At 44.9% G+C, this 25,483-nt stretch overlaps 1 protein-coding gene across 1 annotated transcript in view; it reads right to left on the reverse strand.

Annotated features, from left to right (window-relative positions):
• CLPB (ClpB family mitochondrial disaggregase) overlaps positions 1-25,483 on the reverse strand; it is a 154,194-nt gene that overhangs the window by 57,707 nt on the left and 71,004 nt on the right. The window contains exon 5 of the mRNA XM_079929985.1: positions 20,170-20,298. Coding sequence (XP_079786111.1) covers positions 20,170-20,298 — 129 coding nt within the window. The remainder of the gene's footprint in view (positions 1-20,169; positions 20,299-25,483) is intronic.

Consider the following 25,483-nt stretch of genomic DNA (forward strand, 5'->3'; position numbering starts at 1 on the left):
GGTTTTTTTTTTCGAGATTGTTAATTTGTGTTTATTCATTCATTCAGAGATATCTTTGGAGAGCCTTCTATGCATCTGGCACCATGCCGGTGCCAGGGACAGAAAGGTGAATAAGAAGACACTGTCCTTGCTCTCAGGGAGCTCTTGATCCTGCTGAAAGCAGATGGACAAGTTTATTTCAATAGTATCTTATGCCTTGATTACAGGCCTCAGGACAGGGAAGGCTGACTTCAGCTCAGGTTAATTCAAAGAGTTCCTATGGAAATTCAAACACACGTTTGGTTACTAAAGGTCATAGTTTAATCAAGGCCAAATCATTTGTGTAAACCAACTACTGGCGGTGGGAATAGAAGTGTACACTGAAGCACAATTTGTGAATTTTTGTGCATGGTATTTTGCTCTTACAGTCCAAATTGGTCTTTGGCTGGGACTTGTTTATGTATCTACAGATTGTCTTACAAGTGGCTGTGGTGTCAGGGCAAAGTGATTTAGCCAGCGGGGCTACCCAACTTTCCATTTCTTACCCACCCTATGGGGACTGCTTCAGCACAGACATAAACATGCTCCTGCTGTTACCTTATTGCACTCATCACATGGGGAGGCTAGAAGGCTTGATTCAGGGATATGATTGGATTTTAAATCCCAGTCTCCCAGGATTTTAATTACTGGTCTGGGGCAGCAGGGCTAGGCACTGGCTGCCTTTGGATGGAGGAGGTCGATACGCCACTCCACAACATATTGAGCCACAATGCCTGAAGACTCTATTTCTCTATTTAATCATCTTTTGCAAAATTTACAGTGGAACAGGAGGGATCAATACTGAATTTATCACATTCTCTTGTAAATATGAGCCAGGAAAGAGTTCCAGGCAGTTTGTTACTGAATGGGAGGGAACACGTCCGTGTATAGCTGGGCATTAGGAAATGAGACAAAATCCATACTTCTTGGCATAAGCTACAGATGCTCAGCCAGTCTCTAAAAGCCTGAAGACAAGTTCAATGGGAAGAACACTGATCCATTCATTCATGTGATCAACCAACCAACATTCCAGAGCACCTATTTTATGCTGAACCCTGTATACTCTCCAGGAACATAACTGAAGCTCTGCTCTTGAGATCATAATCACAGATACCACAGTGGCTCTGCCACTTACTAGTGGTGGAGCTTGGGCAAGTTACTTAACAGCCTAATGCCTTTGAGTATGCATATGGAAAATGTAGGTAATAAGAGTATTAAACTTGCAAAGATATTTTAAGTACTGAAAGAGAGAAAAGCCTTAGTCTAGAGCTTGGTACAAAGTAAGAACTCAATAAATGACAGCTATTGTTATTTTTACTACAATTACCATTATTAAGCATTCCTTCCTATAATATTTCTCACTAATGGTGTATGTGTAGAGATGGAGGTGTCGAGGAGGGAGCCAGCCACCCCAACTCTTTAGCAGATGGAAGGGAGACTGAGTGGCCTTCCACAGGTTAGAGACCTACTCAGGGCTACTGGCAGCAGAATCAGAGGAACAGAAGGAAGAGGATATATGAGGAGACACATGCTAAGCTCTGTTTTTTCAAACTTCAGTTGTAATCTTTAAAGCAATAAAATTCCCTGGCGGTCCAGCGGTAGGGGCTCCATGCTTCCAATGCAGGGGGCAGGGGTTCAATCCCTGGTTGGGGAACTAAGACCCCACATGCCACGCGGCTCGGCCAAAAATAAGCTTCCTAAAATTGCTGTGGGGTAACAGAGTGAGAAGTGATTCACTTCAGGTAGGCAAACCAGGAAAAGTGACAAGACGAGACATAAATGAGTTGGCTCTTGAAGGCTAAGTAGGGGTTTGATAGGTGGTGAAGTGGGGAAAGGGCATCCCAGGCACAGAAAAGTGAATGAGCAAAGGTTTGGAGGCAGGAAAGACTCCATGCCAGGGAATGAGTAGTTGAATGGGCCTATGGCAGAGACAGTTCCTGTGTCCCCAGGCCCACCTGGCTGCAGGCATGCCCCTGGTAAGCCTATCAAGCTCTGGTCCCAATCCTGAAGCAAACAACTGTCCCCTGCCCCGCTTGGAGATAGGGTGGTAGAAGATTCCTGGTGGACTGCAGAAAGACTTGCAGGCTGGGTTAGGCATGTGAGCTTAACTCACAAGCATTAGAAATTACTGAAGGTTTCAAAACAGGGGAGTGGTAGGGTTTTGCAGGGTAAAGGTTTGGAAAGGAGCCTAGAGGTAGGGAGACCAACAAAAAGTCTCTTACAATAGTCCAGGTGAGAGTGATGAAGTCTGAACTAGGATAGTGGGGACAGAGGAGAGAGGATAAACTTGAGAGAAAACTCTAAGAAAGATGGGCTTGGTGGAAAGTGAGGGTGAAGTCATCAGACACTTATAAACACTTTCTTGTTTGGGTGACCAGTAATGATGATGCCATTCACCAACTAGGGAATACAGAAGAAAGTATGAGGAGGGCTGGGTTTGGATACATTGAGCATGAGATGTCTACAGAATATGAAGCATCAGCAGAGCTACTAGAGACATGAAAATGCCTGATGTGTTCTAAGGAAGGCAAATATGCAGGTTGGTCTGGTTAGAAAAGAGGTGATACAAAAGCATGGAAATGAACTTCAAACATATCGAATATTTCACATACAGAGTTAGGTGAGGAAAAGGGCAAAAGCAAAAACTCCTGCCGAAGATTTCTGTTCAAGGCAAACCTAAGGTAGGGGTTTTCTAGATGAGGGATAATGCTCTGAATAGCATGTGACATATACGTTGGAAGTATGGGGATCCTTAGTTCATTTTCATTTGGGGCAAGTTTCCTGTATGTTGTGGGCTTTCAGTAGGCCAGCCCCTGTGCTCCCTACAATCCAGCACAGACTATGCTCAGAAGTGGCAGCAGGCTCTGTGACCAGAAAGCAGCTGGGAGCAATTGTCAGTAAGGAGGGAGAGACTCTGGATAAAGCAGAGTTCAAAGTGAACTATAATAAGAGCCTGGGTCCCCGGGCTTCAGCGCCCCTCCTCCCCTTCCTGCAAATGACAGCTGAGACCAAGGCAGCCAAGCCTGGGGTCTGGGCTGAATTTAGCAGTCATAATTATACTGCTGACGTCTGGGGCAGAGCCACAGTCTCTGCAGAAGGCAGCAGCTTTTGTTCGTGCGCTAAAAGCACACCATCTTCAAACATGCTAATCGCATGTCTGCTTCCATCTAACAACACTGAAGGAGGCTGAGGAAAGGGCACACAATGCCCACACATCTGGCTAATTCAGTTACGAGGCCAATCAATCTTGATGGGTTGTCTATAAAATACCAACCACCCCAAAGGACTGAGCTGACCAGATGTTTAAGCTTCTGTTGACCAATCCCAGCCTAATGTCCATAGCAGGGAAGAGGGGGTTATCAAGAGATGGCTTAGGCTTCCACTCACATGTCTATTCCCAAAGCTAAGTAAAGCCTTCTGCTTGAATGAGAAGTACCAGCACGTCAGAGTGGTGGTTGAGCCAGGCTAACTGGAATGAAGTACACTCAAATATACAGACTTTCACTCTGACCTTAAAGGAAGACAGGAGGCCCAATTTACAGTTGTCTTTGAGAAGAGCGACAGAAACAGAAACCGATGAAATAGTTTTGCTAACTGCACTTCCCAGAATGGAGAGAATCAGGAATACAGAGGCAAGTATCTTTAACTATGATATTAAATGCCACAGGCTGCAGTTCTGGGCACAGGAACTGTTCACCACTGATGTCTATTTTTCAACCCCCCATCAAGGTTGAAAGGAATTACTCATCTCCCTCATAAAACTGTTGCCAAAAAAATCTGAAACAAACAAACAAACAAAAAACCAGGAGCCACTGCCAAACGGACTCTTCCAGTTAATACTCCTTCCTTCATACCCAACCACAGTCACCAGGCAATAGTCACTGAAAGTATAAGTGGAAGGGTAGTGGGGAGATTAGGAAAAGGAGAAGACGGGGAATAGACTTGAAATCTATACCAAGAGGACCATTTTCAACCCAGAGCTTCTTGCTGGTGCTAATGATTCCACTGTTTCTCAAAAGTGCTTTTCCCTAATTAATTCTAAGGACTTTACCAAGTCTGTCTCAGAGTTGAAGCTTCATGACAAACCAGATGGATGGACTTGGGCAAAGGAAACCTCCAACTTTTTAGAAAGTGGTGAGAGAGAAGCACATTAAAAATGAGGGTTTATTGTGATAGCCCATGCCCAGAACAGTACCTGGCACTCAGTGGGAATTTAATAAATATTTGCTGACTGAATAATTATGCCCTAGTTATGATGCAACTGAGCTATGTTCCTTCAATGTGTTTGTCAGGAGAGGCCTCCTGTAGTCCCTGGTAATAATGCTGAACAAAATCATTCACAGAGATCCGGGGCATCTTCTCTCAGCCTGAACGAGAAGGGATGAAGTGGTATTGGGAGGTAAGGGTATGGACCTCATTACCACCCACACCCAGAAACCTCTTCTTCCTCTGCCCATGGCTGTAGTAACCAATGATGCTGACCAATCCTGCCCCCTTTGGATTCTTTTCTACTTTGATTTATATGATACACAATACCTAAATCTTTGTCTCCTTTGCAGGTTCCTGTCCATTCTTCTATCCCAAGTCATGGGTGACACCCAAGGCTGAGTCCTCAGCCCCTGTCCCTTTCTCTCTGTATCCATTCTCCTTTAAAAAGAAATAGTTCCAATTTGCACAAACTATCCCAGTGGTTCTCAGTCCTGGCTGTACATTTAGGACTATATGAGAAGTATTAAAACCATATCAATCCAAAATGGGAGAAAATATCTGCAATATATATCACAGATAAATAGCTAATATTCTTAACATACAAAGAACTTTTAAAAATCAAGAGGAAAACAAAGACCAAAAGTCCTAGAGAAAAATGGGCAAAAGACATGAATAGGCAATTGACAAATGGAGAAAAAATGACTCTTAAACATTTGAAATGATGCTCACTTCAGTCATAATAAGAGAATCAAACTAAAACTATACCAAAATACTGTATCTCACCTATTAGACTGGCAAAAATTCAAAAGCTTGGCAATATACGATGTTGACAAGGCTGTGAGAAAACAGCCACTTTCATACATTACTAGTGGGAATGCAAAATGGCACAACTTCTATGGAGGAGAAATTTGCAATATTAACCAAGGGCATACATTTATCCTTTGACCCAGCAATACCACTAGAACTTTACTGTAGAGACGCACCTCCCACAGTCCCCAAATGTATGTGGCAAGAGGTTATTCACATAGCATTATTTGTAATTGTAAAATAATGGAAATCAAGCATAGGATATATAGCACATACACACAATGGGTTACTATGCAGCTGTAAAAAATAAGGAAGATTTCTGTGAAATGATACCGAGTGAATTTTAGGAAATATGGTTAAGTAAAAAAAAGCAAACTTCAGAAGAGCATATATAGTATGCTTTTATGTAGGAAAAAGGAGAAATAAGAAAACACACATATATTTGCTTATACGAAGAAATACAGGAAGAATAAATCAGAAAACAATCAAAACTGGTTATCTACAAGGGCTCAGGGCTTACTAAGGAGAGCAGAAAAAAGTTGAAAGGGACGCAGGAGGGAGTTTTACTTCTCTGAGTATACCTTTTTGTACAGTTTTTAGAAAAACGTTAATGTTCTACATGTTCAAACAACAAAATTAAAACAAGGAGAGGTAGAGGAGAAAAATCCTAAAACTGAAAGAATATTGAAAAAATTAACCCAACTGTATTTCAAACGAACAACATAAACACCCTGAAGGGTTAAAACACCCACCTAAGTAACTGAGGAACCAGTATTTGACTATATACCCTTAGCCTTGGATGGAGTAGCTGTGAGAACTGTAAACAAATTCTGACCTGAACTCTTTTAGTAGTTTGTTTCCTATAGTGGTTTAGCTGAAGTAGGTCTAAAGATTGTTTTAGATGTATTATAGGATTAAGCAAATGAGTACAGGTACCAGTGCTGTTTGCAGCCAGAATTCTCACTACAGAAGAAGGGGCATAGAAATATGAAATGTGTGAAGACAAGGAAGAATGCTGTAACAATGGACTGGAATGGGAGGTATCAGTGTTCTCAGGACCTCTAAAACAGGTATGTGCATATGCATATATGTGTGTATATGTATGTGTGTAATAAGCACACCTATTACTCATGTTTCAGTCTCTAATACAACTGCCCACTAAAAAGTTGTAGAGCTTTCAGAGAAATGGCTGATTCCAGGGCAATGGCAAGGTGGATCCAAGGTAAGACTGAAACATCTTGCTATGCCAGAAAATATGGAAATTAAAAAAAAAAAGATGGGGGTATGGCACCCTGGCCAAATCTGAGACAATTTTAGCACCAATGTAACAACTAAGGTCAGTAATTAATTCTAGAACATTAAAGCAAGAGTATCCACAAGCACATTTTGACAATAAAGAGATAAATGGGAGAAAAGGGGTTCTTGTTGACCATAGAATGCCAGGTGCTGACTGGTCAACTGTGGAGTGAGCACTGGAGTTGGGAAAGATGTAAAATATTCATTTTGCAACCATCATATAAAGATTTATTCAGGAAAGAACCATCAGTGGATGCTAAGTCTAGGGGGGAAATTTTGATGAAAAGGATAGTTGCATGGCCTTCAAAATGTCTCCCCATAGACTATTACTTTCAAGGGAAAAACTAATAATGATACAGTGGAGAAACTGGACAATACTTGGGTTAGAGATGGGGTGGGAATAAGACTTTTCACTGAAAACCCTTTTGAATTTTGTACTGTGTACAAGTTAACTATTCAAAACTATTAACTATTCAAAAACAGGAAGAAAAATAAAACATTTATAAAATATCTCTGATAGTGTGGTAGGTAAAATAATGGCCCCCAATTATGTCCACGTTCTAATCCCTGGAACCTGTGAATATATAAAGTTAACTTGGCAACGGGGAATTAAGGTTTCTTATCAGTGACTTTGAGATGGAAAGAGTATCCTGGATTATCCAGGTGGGCCCAATGTAATCACAAGGGTCCTTTACAAGTAAAAGAGGGAAGCAGAAGAGTCACTGTCAGCGTGATGAAATGTGAGAAAGACTCGAGGGACTGTGGCTGGCTTGAGGATGGAAGGGGACTGAGACAAGGAATGCAGGCTGCCTCAAGAAGCTGGAAAAGGCAAGAAAACAGATTCTGAGTCTCCAAAAAGGAACGCAACTCTGCTGACACCTTGATTTTCGTCCAGTGAGATTCATTTCAGACTTATCTCCAGGACTATAAGATAATAAATTTGGTTTGTTTTAAGCTGCTAAATTTGTGATAATCTGTTTACAGCAGCATTAAGGAGGATACATAGGAAAAGCTACAGTGGTTGCCTCTGAGGAGGAAGACCAGGCATGTGGAAGGCAGACTTCCTTCTCACTATACATCCTCTGGTACTTCTTGAAATTTTTATTTTCTACCTTTTTTTGAAGTAAAAATCACTACAGTTGCTAAACAAGCCAACAATAGACAATCACTTCAGGGGCTATCTACTGACTTCAAAGTTGAGTACAAGTCCTCTGGCTCACCCGCAAGGCCCTCCACACTCAGGCCTCCCTACCCACCATCCGATAGGTGGCCAGTTTCTTCCAGGTCTTGAACATGCAAGGCTCATCTCTGCACCTCCCACACCTGACAAGCTTCCCTCCTCCTCCCGCTGGTTTGAATTCTGCCTGTCCTTCAGGATCTGCCTCTAGGCGCCCTCCTCCATGAAGCTTTCTACAATGCCAACACTCATCATTCCCCTCCTCACCTCATTCATTATACTGTTTTTTCTGACCTTTGCTTACATTTACTTTAGTCCTGTTACCTACTGTCATGGTGTTTTCAGTGTGCTTTGTGTCTGGGCCTTTTCACCAAACCAGCACTCTACAGGGTGTAGTCTGAAGGAAGGGCCTGTATCTTTTCTTTCTATTCCTGTAATGCCTAGTGCCCATTTATACATGAACTTAGCAAACATTCAGTGAGCATCTACATGTGCTAAGGATAGTGCGAGGTGCTGGGGATGTAAGCCCTGCAGATCCAGACCCTACCTTGTGTAATGAAGGTGAGATCTATTAATCAGATAACTGAATAGCTACATGCTGTGGTAAGTGAGATAAAGAAATTATACAGGCTGCTTTAAGAGCAGAGGAACCTAGAAGAGGGATGCCAGTGGTCAGCTGCAGGAAAATAATTAATAGTTGCTGAATAAATATGAATACTTAGATTTGCAGTTAGATAAATCAAAGAGCAATTATTCATCAGAATCACAAAATTTGAAAACGGAAGGGAGCTTTGAGATCGCCAACTAATAATCACCAACTTAGACCAACTAATTTTATAGATGGGGATAATGAGGCCCAGTGAGGGGAAAGGGACTTATTCAAGGGCCCACCACAAGGTCAAGTTAGTGCAGGTCACCGGACGCCCAGTCAGCACTTCCCACTGCACAGGGTTCATTACTTCAAAGGGAGTTTCTGAAGGATTCCTGAAGTAGCAGGCTCCTTTCTTCTGCTACACTTAAAAGAATTCATTTCCAAAATGATGTTCAGGAAGGAGTCTGTAGGATCAACCTACAGAGAGCACCTCTGCTGTGTTCTCCCTGGGACACTTCTAGGCCTCTGTGTAGAGGAAGAGAGCATGTGAATACTAGAAGCAAACTCTTTTTGGGAAGGGGACCTCAGTTCTGACCCATCTGACCCTGGGATGGGCCTCTGTTGCTATTTTGCAGGCTCTGACCTTCAGACTGATGTTCCCCTTCTTAAAACACAGTGCTGCCCTTTCTCTGTGCATCCTGCCCAAGAGCACATTCACTGGAGGGGCACGAGTGGGCTGGCAAAGGGCAGTTGGCCCTGCCTTGGGAAATCGGAATCCTACTCAGATGTTTCCAGGCCCAGTGCAGGTGGAGGAAAGCACAGAACGCAGAACAGACCTGGCCCAACTGACGCTGACCTCTCCCTCACCCAAGGGAGTCTTGGCCTCCAGCTGCCACTGTTGGCGGTGATGAGCTCATGCCGGATACCAGCCAGGCTCATCTGAGGACTGCTTGGAGCCGATTAAAGCCTTGATGAAATGCGGGTGCCTGGATGGCAGGTGGCTCTGGAGAGCTTGGGGCTCTGGTGCCCAGGCGCTCTCATCTCTAACTCAACTATGCAGTGACTCCTCTATGTCCATAGGATCTGGGATACAGAAACACCTTTCCCTGGGGACAGCAAGGACAGTTCATCATTCTGCACTGAATAGGCCAAGGGCAGAGGACAGGACTCAGGGTCACTGAGGGCCCCTTTTAGCCCTGACCTACCATATGAACTGCAGTAATACCACAGAATTCCTCCATTCCCCAAAATGCTCCTGACTGGACTGCTGGGTCCTTCTGGATGACTAACGGCCATCACTCTCCACAGGCTTTTCTCAAGTCAAGTGACAGGCTAACATCTACACTTCAGGTCTCCATGTATATGCTATTTGCTCAGGGAAGACCTCCCTCACCTTCTTCAGACTAGATTAGGTCTCCATTACACTCTCCTAGTACCCTTTACTTTTCATTAATACTACTTCTCTCCATGGTAATTACCTAATAATTTTGTGATTATTTGCCTAATGTCTATACCCTGCCAGACTTAAAGCTTCATAAGAATGGGGAGTGCAGGAATTCCCTGGCAGTCCAGTGGTTAGGATTCCACACTTTCACTGCCAAGGGCGCAGGTTCGATCCCTTGTCAGGGAACTAAGATCTCGCAAGCTGCGTGAAGCGGCCAAAAAAAAAAAAGGGGGAGTGCTATACTTGTTAAGGTAATACTGGAAATCAATAAAAAAGACCAGTACGGGCAAGAGAAAGTTTTACAGGTAAGTTTTTTTTTTTTGTATTTATTATTTTTTTTTTTTTTGCGGTACACGGGCCTCTCACTGTTGTGGCCTCTCCCGTTGCGGAGCACAGGCTCCGGATGCGCAGGCTCAGCAGGCATGGCTCACGGGCCTAGCCGCTCCGTGGCATGTGGGATCTTCCCGGACCGGAGCACGAACCTGTGTCCCCTGCATTGGCAGGCGGACTCTCAACCACTGCGCCACCAGGGAAGCCCTACAGGTAAGTTTTTAATAGTATTCTTTAAAAAGAAACTTTTATATACAACAGAGGGGCCCCTCCTATACACCACATTAGCTATGGGACCAACTGGCTTTACAGCCTGCAACCAGTTACCCATCTAAGCCAATCTTTTCTGGTTTTGAGTGGCATGGAGGATTTTCTTTCTTTTTGTTTAAAATAGCGTTATATACTATAAAGCTCACCTATTTAAAGTATACAATTTAATGGTTTTTTTTTAAAGTATGTTTACAGAGTTGTGCGACCATCACCATAATCTGATTTTAGAATACCTTCATCACCCCCAAAAGAAACCCTGCACCCATTAGAAGTCACTCCCCAATGCTCCCACAGAAAACTGCTGGCATGGAGGGTTTTTAGCTCTGTGTCCAAACAACCAGAAGAAAACTTATCATCCAATCATCTGACATGATTTCTTCACCATACAGATGAAAAAAGTGATGCCACAGAGGGGCTGTGATCTGCCAGAGGCCCTACAAGGGTGAGATGGTGGCAGAGCTGGGGCAGATCATGGTCCCCAGTGCCTGCATCCTAATGGCATTGCTTTGATATCTCTGCCATGCAGTGTGTCTGTCTATCCCAAACTGTTTACCCCACTGGACTTTAAGCTACTTGAGGGCAGAGGCTATGTTCTGCTCATTTGTCTTCCCCTCTTGCCCAGGAGTACCATTAGAGCAATGATGCTTAAAGTGTAGTCCACATACTTGTGCTGGTCTGTGAACTTGGTTATTAGTCATCGGTGAGACAAGCACAGTAAATGAGAGTAAGTGTCTGGAAACTTTTATAGCAACTTAAGAGTAATTTTGTCTGTTGAACCTAATGACAAATTTGGGCCTGTATTTTATATGCCCTTTCAAAATATATTTTTTCTAATAATTTGTTTTAATCATATTTTACAAAAAAGAAAACCTGCAGAAGACAGGTTTTTCAGATAGTTTGAGAAGCACTGCCTTAAAGCAACCCCTTCCCCACTCTCTTCTGCTTCTCCTTTTCCCTGTTTCCTTGAATCTCTTGCACTGGCTCCTCTTCTCATGCTCACATCTGAAATGTAGGTTCTCTCAGTTGTGTCCTTGGGCCTCTTTAGCTCTACAACTTTCCATGGACAACTCAGACTAAGCCAGCTTCTACCACCCCCAAGAGACTGACAACTCTCGAATCTTCACGCCCAACTTACAGACCTTTCTCTCCTGAGCTTCAGACTCATTGTCCAACTGCCTGCCTCACATCTCTACAAGAGTGTCCCACAGGTTCCCCGGCTGGTCAACAGCTATTTATTAGTCACCTACTATATGCCAGCTGTGAGGTTTTTTCCTAGGAGCCGTGAATATGGCAGTGAAATAAAGAGACAAGGTCTTTGTGATTACAAGGCTTACATCCTAGTGGTGGGGAGAGACAGATGATAAACATGCAAACAAACATGATCATTTTAGGGACTGATAAGTACCATGAAGAAGATAAAATAAGGTAATATGACAGAAAGTGACTGGGGGGCTTCCCTGGTGGTGCAGTGGTTAAGAATCCTCCTGCCAATGCAGGGGACACGGGTTCGAGCCCTGGTCCGGGAAGATCCCACATGCTGCAGAGCAACTAAGCCCGTGCGCCACAACTACTGAGCCTACGTGTCACAACAACTGAAGCCCGGGCGCCTAGAGCCCGTACTCCGCAACAAGAGAAGTCACCGCAATGAAAAGCCCGCACACCACAACGAAGAGGAGCCCCCGCTCGCTGCAGCTAGAGAAAGCTCGTGCACAGCAACAAAGACCCAACGCAGCCAAAAATAAAATAAATTAATTAAAAAAAAAAAGTGACCGGGGGAGCTATTTTACTAGGGTGGTCAGGAAGGCCTCTCTGAGGAAGGGGCATTTGAGTTGAGATCTGAATTCCCAAGGGGGAGAGTGTTCCCATCACTGGGAGAGGTTGGTACAGAGGTCCCGAGATGGAAAGGAGCTCAGTGTGCCTGAAGGGCGAAAGAAGGTCAGTGTCACTGAAGAACTGTGAACAAGCGGGGTGAGGGAGTGGCTAGAGATGAGGTCACAGAGACAGGAAGGGTCTAGATAACATAGAGCCTTGTAGGCTCTGGTAAAGGATTTGGATTTCATTTTGATTTCACTGGTATGCCAACAGAAGATTTTAAATAGCAGAAAGACAGGGTTTATATTTTAAAAAGATCCTCCTGGCAGTTTTGTGGAGGATGGATTCATGGAGACACAAGTGGAAATGGTGAGACTAGCCAGGAAGCTGTGGTGATCATCCAGGAGAACTGCATCGTGGTCCTGAACTGGGACTAGAGTTTGACTAGAGGCAAAAAAGGGATGGTTCAAGATGTACTTTAGAGGTACAGCTGACAGGACTTACTGAAGGACTTGATAGGCAGTGTAAGGGAGAAAGAGAATTCAAGGATAACTCTAAGATTTGTGGCCCGAAAACTAGGTAAATGACAGTTATCATTTATTGAGATGGAGAAGACTTGGGGGATACCAATTTTGGGAGAAAAATAGAAGTGTATTTTGGCCATGATGGCACTGAGACTGAGGAAACAACTGGAGTCGGAGAAGTGAATTAAGTGGCTAGCTATCATTTCTTTTTGAGGACTTTTAACCATGAAGGGATGCAGAGAAATGAGGTGGCAGCTGGAGGTAGATATGGGGGTCAAGGGAAGTTTTTAGTTTGCTTTGTTGTTTAAGATGGGTGATATTAAGGCATATTTTTATGCCGATGGGAATGAGCCAGCAGAAAGGAGAAAAAGGATAATGTAGGAAAGACAGGGGATCACCGGAGGAGCAAAGTAATTGAGAAAGAGAGAGGAAATAGGAGTCTGAGACCAAAAGCAGAGGTGATCTTAGGAACTTCTTCCATTGCAGAGAAGGAAGGCAGCATACAGGAGTATAGATGCAGGTAGGCTGGTGGAAGTGGTGGTGGGAAGATAAGGTAGTTTCCTTATGACTGCAATTTATTTTCTCTATGAAGTGTGAAGTGAGATCATTAGTTTGGGAGTTGGGGAAGGCGAGTGCTGGAGGTTTGAGGAGAAAGAAGGTATATAAAAGTGTTCGTGATCCAGAACAAGACTGTGATTTTACTCAAGAAGTGTAGTGGGGTGGCTGGCAGTATTGAGTGTCTGAAATTCACGGACATAAATGTAAAGTGAGTCAAGTTAGCATGGTTGTGTGGTATTTTTTCCTCCAGCAATACTCAGCTCTTCAGATACAGACATGAAGTAAAAAGAAATTGGGTTTAACTAGGGCTAGTGTTTCATCAGGTGGTTACAAAGAAGGGAGAGAGAAGCAAGGGAATAGTTAGAACACTGGACCATGGAATCTAAAAGTGGGAAGGAGGGAGGAAGAAAATGTTCAAAACCGAACTGGTCATTCCTCTGCACATCCAATCCACCCATACCTCCTTCCAGTATTCCTTACCTCAGTACAAGCACATACCATCTACTCGGCCATCCAGTCCAGGATCTGGACCTGATCTTGACTACTCCTTCTCTCTCACCATCTGATCCTAATGATTCTACTCCTAAATCTTTCTGGGATCAATCTTTCTCTCCTTTCTCACTGCAACTGCCTTGCTGTAGGTCTCACCTAGACAATTAAAATAGCTTTCAAATGAAATATTTTCCCTTTCTCCAATCATGCCCCTCCTAATATATTTTTCCCCTATTTTCTCTAATGTTTCTTTCAAGTATAACATATATACAGAAAAGTACAAAGAAGGCATAAGGATACAGCTCAAAGAATTTTCACAAGGTGGATGCATAACTAGCACCTAGATAAAGAAGCAGAACATTATGCACCTCTGAAGCCCTCATGTGCCCTTCCCCAGTCACTACCTACCCTCTTGAGGGTAACCACCATCCTGACTTCTTACACATTGGGTGATTTGTCTATTTTGAACTTTATATATTACAGTCCAGTCATATAGTTAGTACTCTTCCATGTCTGGCTTGTGTCCAGAAATGCTAGGTTGTTGAGATTCATCCAAGTCTTGTATATAGCAAGAGTTCATTCGTTCGTTTGTTCATTCTATTATTCCATTGCGTGTCCATAATTTATTTATCCATTCAACTACTGATACACATTTTTGAAACTTCTAAACCATCTTTCACATTAAACATAAATCTGATCCTTCCCAACCCTTAATCTTAATGGTTTCTCACTGGAGGATAAAGTTTTATGTCCTTAGCAGATCTTATGTTACAGGCCTTCATTATTGGTTCCTGCTTTCCATCCTTCAATTCATACCCCATAAATTCAGCTCTTCTGAACTACCTGCCGTGTACTGAATAAAGTATGCTGCTTTCTACTCCATACCTCTGAACATGCTGTTTCCTCTGCCTTTCTTCCTCATCCACCCAGTAAACTCACATGCATCCTTTAAGACTTAGTGTAAACACCATCTCCTATACCATGCTTTCCCTGCTCTCCCCAGAGATTTAAAAGGTCTTTTCTTTGTGATCCATCAGCACCTTCTATACATCTCCATTAATACATCAGATAGCAATTTTTTGCTAAAATGTCTGATTTCCTCACTGACCTATGAGTTCCTTAAGGGTAAAGACCATGTCTGGATCATCTTTTATTACCCAGGTGCCTAGGCACATGGGTGCCTATGACAGGAGAGATGCTCAATAAGTGCTTGAAAAATAAGTAAGAAGACTCGCCCAGGGTTACATAGTACCGTATGCGGGAGCTGTAAGGGGTCCTTGGAATCAGCCACACTAATTTCTCCATTTTACTATGGAGGAGAAAGGTTTTGCCTAAAGCAGATAGGGTTTGCTGGTGGCAGAGCCAGAAGGTCTGATCTTCAGCCCAGGGCTCATCCCCCTTCCCTGCACTGCTGGCAAGAATCAGAGGGTGACATTTCCATAGAGGACAGCCTGGGGCAAAACCAATCCCCTTAACATCTGGCACTGCAGCCAGATGGGCAGACAGTGAAGTGGAACAAGGAATGGAGCTCTAAGTTTCTAGCCCCGACAACAAAATAACAGGCTGTTAAAGGGAAGATATCAGCACTGGAAAGCTTCCTTGCCTCAGGCGGCAATGGTTGGGAATTTAAGGACAGCTGGTTAACACTGACAACTGAGCCCTGTACTTGGGCAGAGGGACATGGAAGGGCAAGAAAGTAGGTAGGAAAGAGGCTAAGGGAAGCCCTGGGGAAGATGCTATTAGGTTTCATAAAGCCCAGTGTTTCTGAGGTGATGAGCACTAGTGGCTGAAAAGGCAGGGGCACTGTGACTAAAAGAAGGAAGATAGCTTCATACATGAAGCTCTAAAAAGCCAGATATATTATGACACTCAGAGCAAGTGGGCCAGGAAGCAAAGACACCACATCTCCAGTGGCATCCAAATTTACAGTGGCTCTGGAGATTCCGGCACATCCAAATATGTACTAAACTATGTGCAGGGCATTGTGGCAAAGGAGGCAGGGAAAGTAAGGCCCTCAAATGACCTCAGTCTAGCAGCGGGGACTGGACCCAAATCACAGGGAACAGGGAAGACTTTAGAAGGGAGGTGGCATGAGAGCTGCAGACTGGCTGGTAGAAAGCATTCCACTAGGCTGAGAAACAAAGTCTTGAAGGGAAATGAGAGGCAGAAAGACCTGCATGAGTAAAGGCACTGAGGTAGGAACACAGAAGCGACGTTACGCTGTAGCTGGAGTATTAGGGCAGCAGTGGGAAAAAAAGCTAAGTGAGGGTCAGACTAGAACAACTCTAAAACCAGGTTAACAAATTAGGATGAGTAGGATTCCTTTTTTTTTAAAAAAATACATGAGCACTGGGTGCTTTTCAAGTTAATAACAGATATTATATGTAGAGTGCTTACTCTGTAGAACCTACCCACGCCCAATCCTACAAAACCTTAGATGGTAGGTGGCATGCTCCTATTTCCATACGAGGAAAGAGAACTGCAGAGCGGTCACAGCTTAGCCAGGACACACAGCTATTAAGGGCAGGGCTGGATTCAGATCCTAACTCCACAGTTTATGCTCCCTCTTTGTGGTCTTTCTCACCTGGGGTTTCTCCTTTGAACCACAACTGGGAAATTATTTGAGTAATGATTTTCTCAATTCTCTCAAGAATGGTACATAACTCGTACCACTTTAGATGCCTGGGAGAGAAATTAATTCCTTGTGTGCAACAGACGCCTTAAAACATTAGAGCTTAATTTTCCAAGGAACCCTGGTTGAGAAAGGCTGCGTGACAAGAGATATGTTTTAGGAAAATCAATCTGGCAGTGGGATCACATCCCTGGGAGGAAAAAGCTGCAAAAGCACCTAAACAGCCTCGGAACTACTGGGATGAGTCAGCTCCGGGGGCTTGAGGAAGGAGGCCCCCATCTTCTCTAATTACTTGTCTTCTCAGTTGTCCTGCCCTTCCTTCATTCCTCCAACCTTTTCTTGTACTTGGCAGTCAAGTACTGAAGCAGAGCCTTCCTGCTCATAAGCCAGCAACCCAGGCAGAAGCAGCATCTTCAGAGGTGAAAACCACAGAAGCCAGTGCACCCACTTTTCTGTGGAGGCTGGGGGTAGAAAACTGGCACTACTGAACTCAGAACTCTTCCACAGAAATCCATCTGGCAAACTCCTATTACTCTCCCTGATAAGGCTGAAGCACACCATCCTCTGGGAAGCTTTCTGTAACTGATTCCACCTCCCTGCTCACCAGGCAGAAGCAGGTATTTCCTCCTCGGTATCCCCACAGCCCCTTGTCCAGGACCCTGCTCGAGCATCTGCCTGCTGTCACTGCCTGTTTCCATGTCTGTCTCCTCTACCAGTCTGAGCCTCTCTCAGGGTCAGGGACAGTTTGCCAGATCCATCTTAGGATGCCCTGAGGTCCATCTCAAAGATGGCAACTGGCTTACCCAGAGTCACACTACAGAGCTGAGATCAGACACACTACAGGTCTGTCTGATCCCCAAGACTGCGTTCTTTTCACTATGTTTCAGGGTCTCCCAAAGATGAAGAAGGGCCTTTCTGTGCTAAGCACCCAGCCCAACACTGAAGAGTTCAGAGGCGGTGCTATCAGAGTAGACCAGACCACCTGGAGAGGCTTCCTTAGAGGTAGATCCTTGAAGAGTCTGAGGATCTAGCTGAGAAGAGAGGGAACACGATGGTGTTTTAGGCAAGGTGGGGAAGCTGAGGGGCAGAAACAGAATTAAGAAGCCATTAGGTAGGAGTACAGGTTTCATGGGGGAGGAATGGGATTACAGCTGCCAGGTGAGAGTTTGATTTCTTTATACAATCGTGGAGCACCTACCTGTACTAGGAGCTTTTATAGATGTCATCACTAATCCTTATGCCCACTAATCACTGTGATATTTCCCAGGTGTTACTTTACAGACAAGAAAACTGAGGCTTAGAGAGTTAAAGTAACATGTCCAAGCCAACAGAGCTAGTAGCTGGGGAAGCTGGGATTCAAACCCAGGTTGGTCTGACTCTGAAGCCTAAAGTCCTTTTTATTACTCCATGCTGCCTCTTAAGAGGTCAGAGAACTTCCCACATTACCAGACTGATGCTGCTGCCTGGACCACCCCCCACCCCCAGCTCTCACGTGGGGACTGCTGATCAGAGGGCAAGCGTGGTTGCCCCCTCTAGCTCTAACCCTCTAAGATCTGGGGGCCCTAAATCCCTGTGGACTAAGCAATTTCAAGGACAAGGGTTCGGTGTTGACCTCGTGAGCACAGGCTGGCCCTGTGTCTAAACCTGCCTTGGATCTCACAGAGAAAGCCTCTAAGGTGCTGTAGCAAAGCCGGTGGCAAATATAGGCTAAAAAAGCTGGATGGTCAGGAAGGCAGGGCCTGTATTCCCTGAAACCTTCTGGAGGAGGTCAGCTGAGGTCAGAAAACTTCGGAAATGTCACTGACAAGAGCCTCTAGGACAACGGAGCAGGATCCTGCCTCTCGGTTGGCTGGTCACACACACAAGCAGACCAAGAGAGGTCAAGGGGGGAGGGAGGTCAGAAGTTGGCAAGCCTGCAGGCCCTGAGTGATGGCCACTTGTTCAGGTCAGGAAGGGAGAAATAAGTGGGTTAATGGTTTTGGCCCTTGAGGCTGGGAGGCTAGGGCAGGGGGTGTAAATGGATTCTGGGTAAAAAGGCAGGTGGGTGAACTGTAAAGGTGGGGGCTAAGGGCATCTGTTCCAAGTCAACAAGCAAGAACCATGCCCCTGGAATTGCTCAAAGGGCCAGCCTTGGCCTGGGGGGTGAGTGTGGAGGGGTGCTTCATAAAAGGCCTGTGTTTCTTCATTTCAAAGGTGTTCGATCTGGAAGGCTGGGGAGAAGGACTCTTTTTAGCGTGAATTCCCTGTCTGCTTAGGGGCTGAGGGGAAGCAGGGAATGTAAACCACTGGACAATAGCTGGGGGTATTGATTGATTTTAAGGCATGGCAGAGAGAAGCTCCATGGTGAACACTGCAACTCCTAGCTACAGATGTCTCGTTGGAGAGCTTTCCAAAGTACAAAGTGAGTAGCATCTTGCTTGGGGACATTTTCTAAGTCTCTGCTTCTGAGAGCAATGAGTTCTTGCTCCAAAAGCATCAGTCATCCCAGGCGCCGTCACCACATCTGTGAGCAGTCCTGCGCCTCACAATGTACATGCCCCAGATCAAGGCACACTCTGGCTGCTCTGGGGCAGGTAGGTCCCTTGTAGGCTGGGGATATGGGCCAGGCCTGAGTCTTAAGTGAGTACGGCTGGGGCTGATGGAAGGTGGCAGGATTTGAGGGTTACTGAGAAATCCTTCCAGTCCAATCACATGACAAGGACTAGAAAATGATCTGGGGAGGTTGGGCCAGGGAGGCAAAGGCTCTGGGACTTAAAGAACTTTCGTTGAAGACTGGGTTTTGAAAAAGTGATTGGCTGCAAAGGACAGGTGGCAGAAGATACAGAGAAGAAAATCACACCTCATTTAAAAGAATCTATTTCAACCAGTCAGAGAAGAACTAAAATGGAATGGACTCCTAGGGAAGAAGTAGGATTCCCTGAGTCCCTGAGAGAATCCAAGGAAATGCCAGTCAGCCAGCTGTTGGAGAGGTTTCTGCCAGGAGAAGAGAAGTCAGGCAATCAGGGTAACCCAGAGGACTTCTGAGGATCCTTCTAGCTCCCAGGTTCTATGAAGAATGACCACTGACAAGGAATACCCTGGCGTCCAGGCCCAAGAGAGGGTCCCTAAACCTTTAAGAAGTGTAAGTGAGGGCATAAAAAGGCAGTCAATGCCTTACTCACTCTGGGGCCTGGGCACCACACATCCTGGCAAGATGCTTCCCTCCCTATTCCAAGGAGAGGCTGGAGTGGGATGAGGGAAAGTGACTGCGGGGGAGGCATCTGACAGGGTGGCAGGTAACTCTGTAGCGGGCCTGGACAGGACCAGACTAGCCTGAGTCTGGGGATGGTATGTATTAACCCTCCAATTAAATCAATGCTCTCTAAAGGAAGGGTATTCAATCATTCAACAAAGAGTTACTGAGTGCTTACTGTGTGCCAGGTACTTTACCAGGTGCTGGGAATGAATCAGCCATGGTTCTTGCCTTTGCTTTCAGGGAGCTCAGAGTCAGGTTAGAGAAAAGGCTACTGAACACACAAAAACAATTCCAGATTGCAGCAAGTGCGATGACAGAAAAGAGTAGGGTACCATGACCCAGAGTAACGGAAGGAGCCTAATTTAGACTGGGGTGGAGGTGGGATCAAGGAAGATGTCTTTGAGACTGGGGTTAGTAGAGATTTGAAGGGTCTCCCCCTTGGTCCACCAGCCCTGCTCTGGAGGTCACAGGGAAGAAGACAGGACACTTTGGAGGAGAGCAACAATCAAGAAAACTCTCAGAGCATGTGCAGACAGGCAGGATGGCATGGTACCTCACACAATCACAGGCAAAGAATGCACTCCAGCCACATGAGGGCATATCACACATGCACACGGCCACTCTCATGAAGTGCAGGCACCCTCGAGGCATTTCCAGCTCTAAGAGGGTAACAAGGCTCTGGGGAAGCATGGTATTTCCAGGGTAGAAAGGTTGCTAAGTCCTTACCCTCTTTCCCTGCCCCCCCGCCCCGCCCCATTCACCCATGACCTCACCTCCACCAAGCAGCTCCCTGACGGTGCGGTAGTCGTCGGCAAGGACAGCATAGTGCAGGGCTGTGCAGCCCTTGAAGCTGGCACGGTTGTTCAGCCGGTTGCTGAAGTCATCCTCTCGGGTGACCAGGACTAGAGGGACAGCAACACAAATCCATTAGCAACAAATGCCATGAGCTGCCAACCTCGTCTTCTTTCTCTTGGCGTTTTAATTCCCTCATTCACTCATCTACCTACTTACTAAACATATAATGGCACCTACTATGTGCCTGGCCATCTGTGCTGGGAAAGAGGAGGTAAAACAGAGCCCATCCACAAATGTTTACTGACATCCATTATGTTGATAGGATTCACTTGGGGACACGGAAATGAATCAGACATGGTCCCTGACCTAATCTGACAAAGGAGGCAGACAGTAGACAGATGTTTACAGTATTGAGATAAATGCCATTATAGGTATAACGGGATGATATAGAAAGCCAGAAGGGAGCTTAGCTCAATTTGGGCATGGAGAGGATCTCAAAAGAGGACAGTCTTGAAGGGTGAAGAGAAGTTATCCAGGTGAAGAAAAGAAGGCTAGGGTAAGACTCGGGACAAGGGACTTCCCTGGTGGCACAGTGGTTAAGAATCCGCCTACCAATGCAGGGGACACGGGTTCGAGCCCTGGTCCGGGAAGATCACACATGCCGCAGAGCAGCTGGGCCCGTGCACCGCAACTACTGAGCCCATGGCTCTGGAGCCCGCGAGCCACAAGTACTGAGCCCGCGTGCTGCAACTACTGAAGCCTGCGCGCCTAGAGCCCATGCTCTGCAACGGGAGAAGCCACTGCAATGAGAAGCCCGTGCACCACAACGAAGAGCAGCCCCCACTCGCTGCAACTAGAGAAAGCTCATGCACAGCAGCAAAGACCAAATGCAGCCAAAAATAAATTAAAAAAAAAAAAAGAAAAAAGACATGGGACAAGTCAGGAAAGAGACAGAGGCTGTTCTTAGCAGAACAGTAACATACCTCCTCTGTGCTCTGAAGACGTCTACAATCTAGTGAGTATTTAATATTTCGTAAAGAACTTTTAAAATTTATAAAAGCCATTAAAAATTTGAAAGTACAAAGAAGAAAAAGCATCATTATCTCTGCAACTTGAGAAACTGCATTTAGTATTTTGTTACATGTCCTCTGATATCTATATCTACATCTATATCTATAGGTATAGCTATACCTGCATATATATCCTACAAAACTGGAATTTACTACATTGCAATTTTGTAATCTGCTTTTTTTCCCTTAATAAATGTACTGTGAACATTGTTTTTGAAGGTAGGAAGAATAAGCATTTCATGTGTCAAAGAACCAAAAACCCCCAGGCTCACTCTAGTGCTAATATTAGTGAGTCTCTCTCTCCAAATTGATACAAAAGAACCTAAAACCAGTTGCATCACTCTAGGTTAGGTGACCAAACATGTCCTTGTTCACCTGGGACAGTCATGACTTTTGCTTTTTGTCCTGAATGGTCCCACTCTGGACAATATTTGGAAGGCTACCCAACCTCTGGGCCCTCCCTTGGGAACTGAGCCCCCGTGGAACGATACCTATGCTGCTTAGGTGATGGGGTTTCTTTCTGCCTCATGCAGAAATTATTGGAGTTCTTGCCTTATGTTCCCTCCTGAGCTTAGTTCATTGGAGGAGGAATTTGGTTCCTACCTACCTGTACCCACTCCTCCCCGAGTCCAGGGCATAGGGCCTGCAGAGGGCAGGCTCCTCCTACCTCCCACTGGATAAAGGCGTGTAATTCATAACCTTGCCTATGTAGTCAAAAGCACCAGACAATTCTGAAACCATTCTTTTCCAAGCTGTCTTGGAATGGAATCTATGCATTTTCCCCTCCTACAAAACTGAACTTGCTATTTAAAGTCCCAAAAGCAAGAAGACTGTCATGCCTTTTCCTAATCCTAATAGATTTCACTTACTGACCTTCCTCTACTCTGGCTGACATGGTCATTTCACACAATCTATTTAATTCTCCTAACTACCTTATATAGTAGGCATTATAATTCCCATTTTATAGATGAAAGCTAAAGCACAGAGATCATAGAGCTAATAAGTGGTTAAGTGAGGATTAGAACCCAGGTCTAATCTGAGTCCTCACCCTTTTTCCCCATCACAGCATGCTGTCACTCTCATTTTGCAAATGAGGGAATCAGAGCCCAGATCCCAGATGTTCTGGTCCCAGCCTTGGCTCCTACTCCCTCTTCTTTCCCTGCTCAAGTGAAGGTGCCAGCACACTCTCTGTGGAACTTGCCCTAACAAAGATCAGCCTGAGGTTTGTAGCTAATACCGGATAAGCTTACTTAGGTGGAAGCATTTCAAATGTTTGGTCAAAATGAAGTTGTTGGAGTGTGTAACTGGGGAACAGACCACACTTTCTTGTGGTATGGTGAATCAATGGTCCATCAGCTCTTCTGTAGCAGTCAGAGGCTCTCCTGACTGATGACCCCCACCCCTGGAGTTATCTGACCTTTCCTGGAGCAGGGAAAACAGGAAGAAGGCCTCTGATTAGCTAACGTGTAAGTCCGTTGTGCAATGGCATCTGCATTTTTCTCATAAGAGCCCTTTAGGATCTAACTCACAGATTAACTCTTGGTCACGAACAGTCTCATCAAATCATGGTAAGGGATCTTGTTTCCAGCCCACTGCAGATTAGAAGAAGCAAACTAGAAGGTTAGGGAGAAGTCTTCAGAATCAAGTACGCTGATTACAATCAAGTGCTGACCGGGCAGGGAGGGAAAAGAACAGCACAATATAAAGCTGAAAGAGGAAGCCACAGAATACAGTGCCTCAAGAGCCCCTAGGGCACCACTGAATTGCCACGTAGGACATCATTAACTGCTAGATATAATGATGAACCTGACGAAAAGTGATAGCTGGTTCAAGAAAGCAGAAAGGGTATAATCCATTTTACAAAGAAAATATATCATTCATTCAAAATATATCATTAATGAACACCAATGCATGGTAGCTTCTGGAGATATACTAATAAGACACACTTCTTGACTCTAAGAAGTTAACAGTCTAATCCAAGAATCAGACCACTGAATGGACAAATTATAACACTGTTTCACGAGTGCAAGACAGAGCTATACACAGGGTGCCTACCATAAAAAAGTAGATGAACTCAAGGGACACAGCTGGTCTATTTGGTTCAGGGACAAACATCAGCAGAGTGGCAGTGTCACAGCCCAGCTAATAAGGAATGTCCATGAAGAGGGCCCCTGCTCCCCTCTGAGGTCTCATCACTTACCATCCCCTTCCTAATGCTCTTTCTTGCCTCTTGGATTTTGCAAATACTATTCCACAGCCTGGAACATTTCCCCCTCTCCCATGCCTTCAACTGACTAACTCCAATTCACTTTTAGGCCTCTGATTAAAAGTCATTTCCTCTAGTGATTCTTGCTGAGTTTGAGGTAGTTACTCCTCCCAAGAGCTTCCCTAGCACTTTAGGCATTTCCCAATTATGGTATTTATTACCCACTCCATTGCAATCATCTGTTTACTTGACTACATTCCCCACTAGACCAAAAGCACAATAAGGACAGGAAGTGTGACTGTCTTCCCCACAGTTGTATCCCAGTGCCCAGTACAGTGTCTGACCATAAATATGTGCTTAACAAATACTTGTTGAATCAGCAAATGCATACCTAATACATAAATAAGGCCCTAATATTACCTTGTGTTGGGAATAATAATAATAGTGCCAGCCAGCAGTATTTAGTAGAGGAAGTAGAGTGCAGCTGTTAAAAAAGTGAGCTCTGGAGCCAGACCACTTGTGTTTGGGTCCCAGTTCTGAATTTACTGACTGTGTAATCTTGGGTAACTCACCTAACCTCTCCATGCCAAGTTTCTTTACCTGTATGCAGAGATGGTAACAGTGCCCTCTCATGGGATATTGTAAGGATTGAATGAGACACTGTGAGTAAAGGGGCTTGGAACAGGGCCTAACAGTACCTCTTAGTCAATGTCGGCTATTATCCTTACTGTCTAGTCTTGTGCTTCCAAAAGTGTATTCTCTCTGTGAAAAGAGGTTTGGGGAACCCTGCATGCACTTTTCCCCTCCAAAAGGCACAGTTGTGAGTAAGAACCATCTGTTTAATTTGGCATTACTCAGCAGTTTTATGTCTGACAGCCTCTTTCCACCCAACCCTTGTTAAAATCCTGCAGTACTGGTGTTCCATGGAACACTCTTTGGAACTGGGTTGTGCATAACAATCTGTAAAGCACTTCATTTACTTATTTATTTCAGAACGACCCTGTGAGGTGGAAGTTCACTCTCCCCATTTTATAGATGGGGAAGCTGAAGTTCAGCAGGGTGCCACAGTCAGTCAGCGGTGGAGCTAGGACCCAGTCCAGGTCAGCTAGGCCCATTTCATGCTCTTAACAGTAAGCTCTTTTCCCCTCATCGCCCAGTTTTAGAAGCCCTGACCCAGGATATCTTGCTGAACCCCCCAGATCATTAGATCTCATACTCTTCTCTTTAAAAAAAAAAAAAAAAAAAAAAAAGACTAAAGGTGGGAAGGAGGTGTGTGCAGCATGCACCCTCATGTTCTCACTTGCTCTCACAGAGAAAGCAGAAGCAAACCCACAGAAGCTAAAGTGACTCATCCAAGGCTGGCTCACCAGCTGGCCACCACCGTGGTCTTTTGAGGCCTGGCGTTTACAGCTGGTCCTCAGCCAGTGAACCATCCCCTCCCCAAAGACATCTACCAGCCTGTCTCCAGCACAGGGGGAGATGGGCTCAGGCTCCTGCTTCCCCTCCAGGCCAGCCATTCCTGTCCCTTCACCCTTGTGGCCACAGGAAGAATGACAAAGCATTACTTTGTTATCCTTCTGCTCCCACCTCTGCCTTTTGATGTTGCAAAGTCTATGGCACGGTGCCGTGGCCAGGGTCAGTCTGAGTGCCGAGGCAGGTGTGCACCTGATGTACACTCTGCAGGATTCCCTGCACTTAGCAGTGCCAAGGAGTTAGCAGAGGTGAAAGTTGTCCCCAAAGCCCTTCCTATAGCTAGGCCACTACTCAGCACTTCTGAAACTGCAGAACAAAACTAAACAAAACAAAACAAACCACTGCCTCCCACAATAAGAAACAGTAATTTAAGGTAAAGGAGTCACACAGTCCTGAATCTTAGCTCTGCCACTTACTAAGTTCTTCTATCTGTAAAATGGGCACAACAAGCAGTAATTTAAGGAATACTAAATATTTAAGTATTATGAGAATAAAATCTGATAACAGATTTTTAAAAACATTACCACAAACATTTAGTAATGC

Source organism: Stenella coeruleoalba, assembly GCF_951394435.1.
Source record: "Stenella coeruleoalba genome assembly, chromosome: 8".
NCBI classification, from domain to species: domain Eukaryota; kingdom Metazoa; phylum Chordata; class Mammalia; order Artiodactyla; family Delphinidae; genus Stenella; species Stenella coeruleoalba.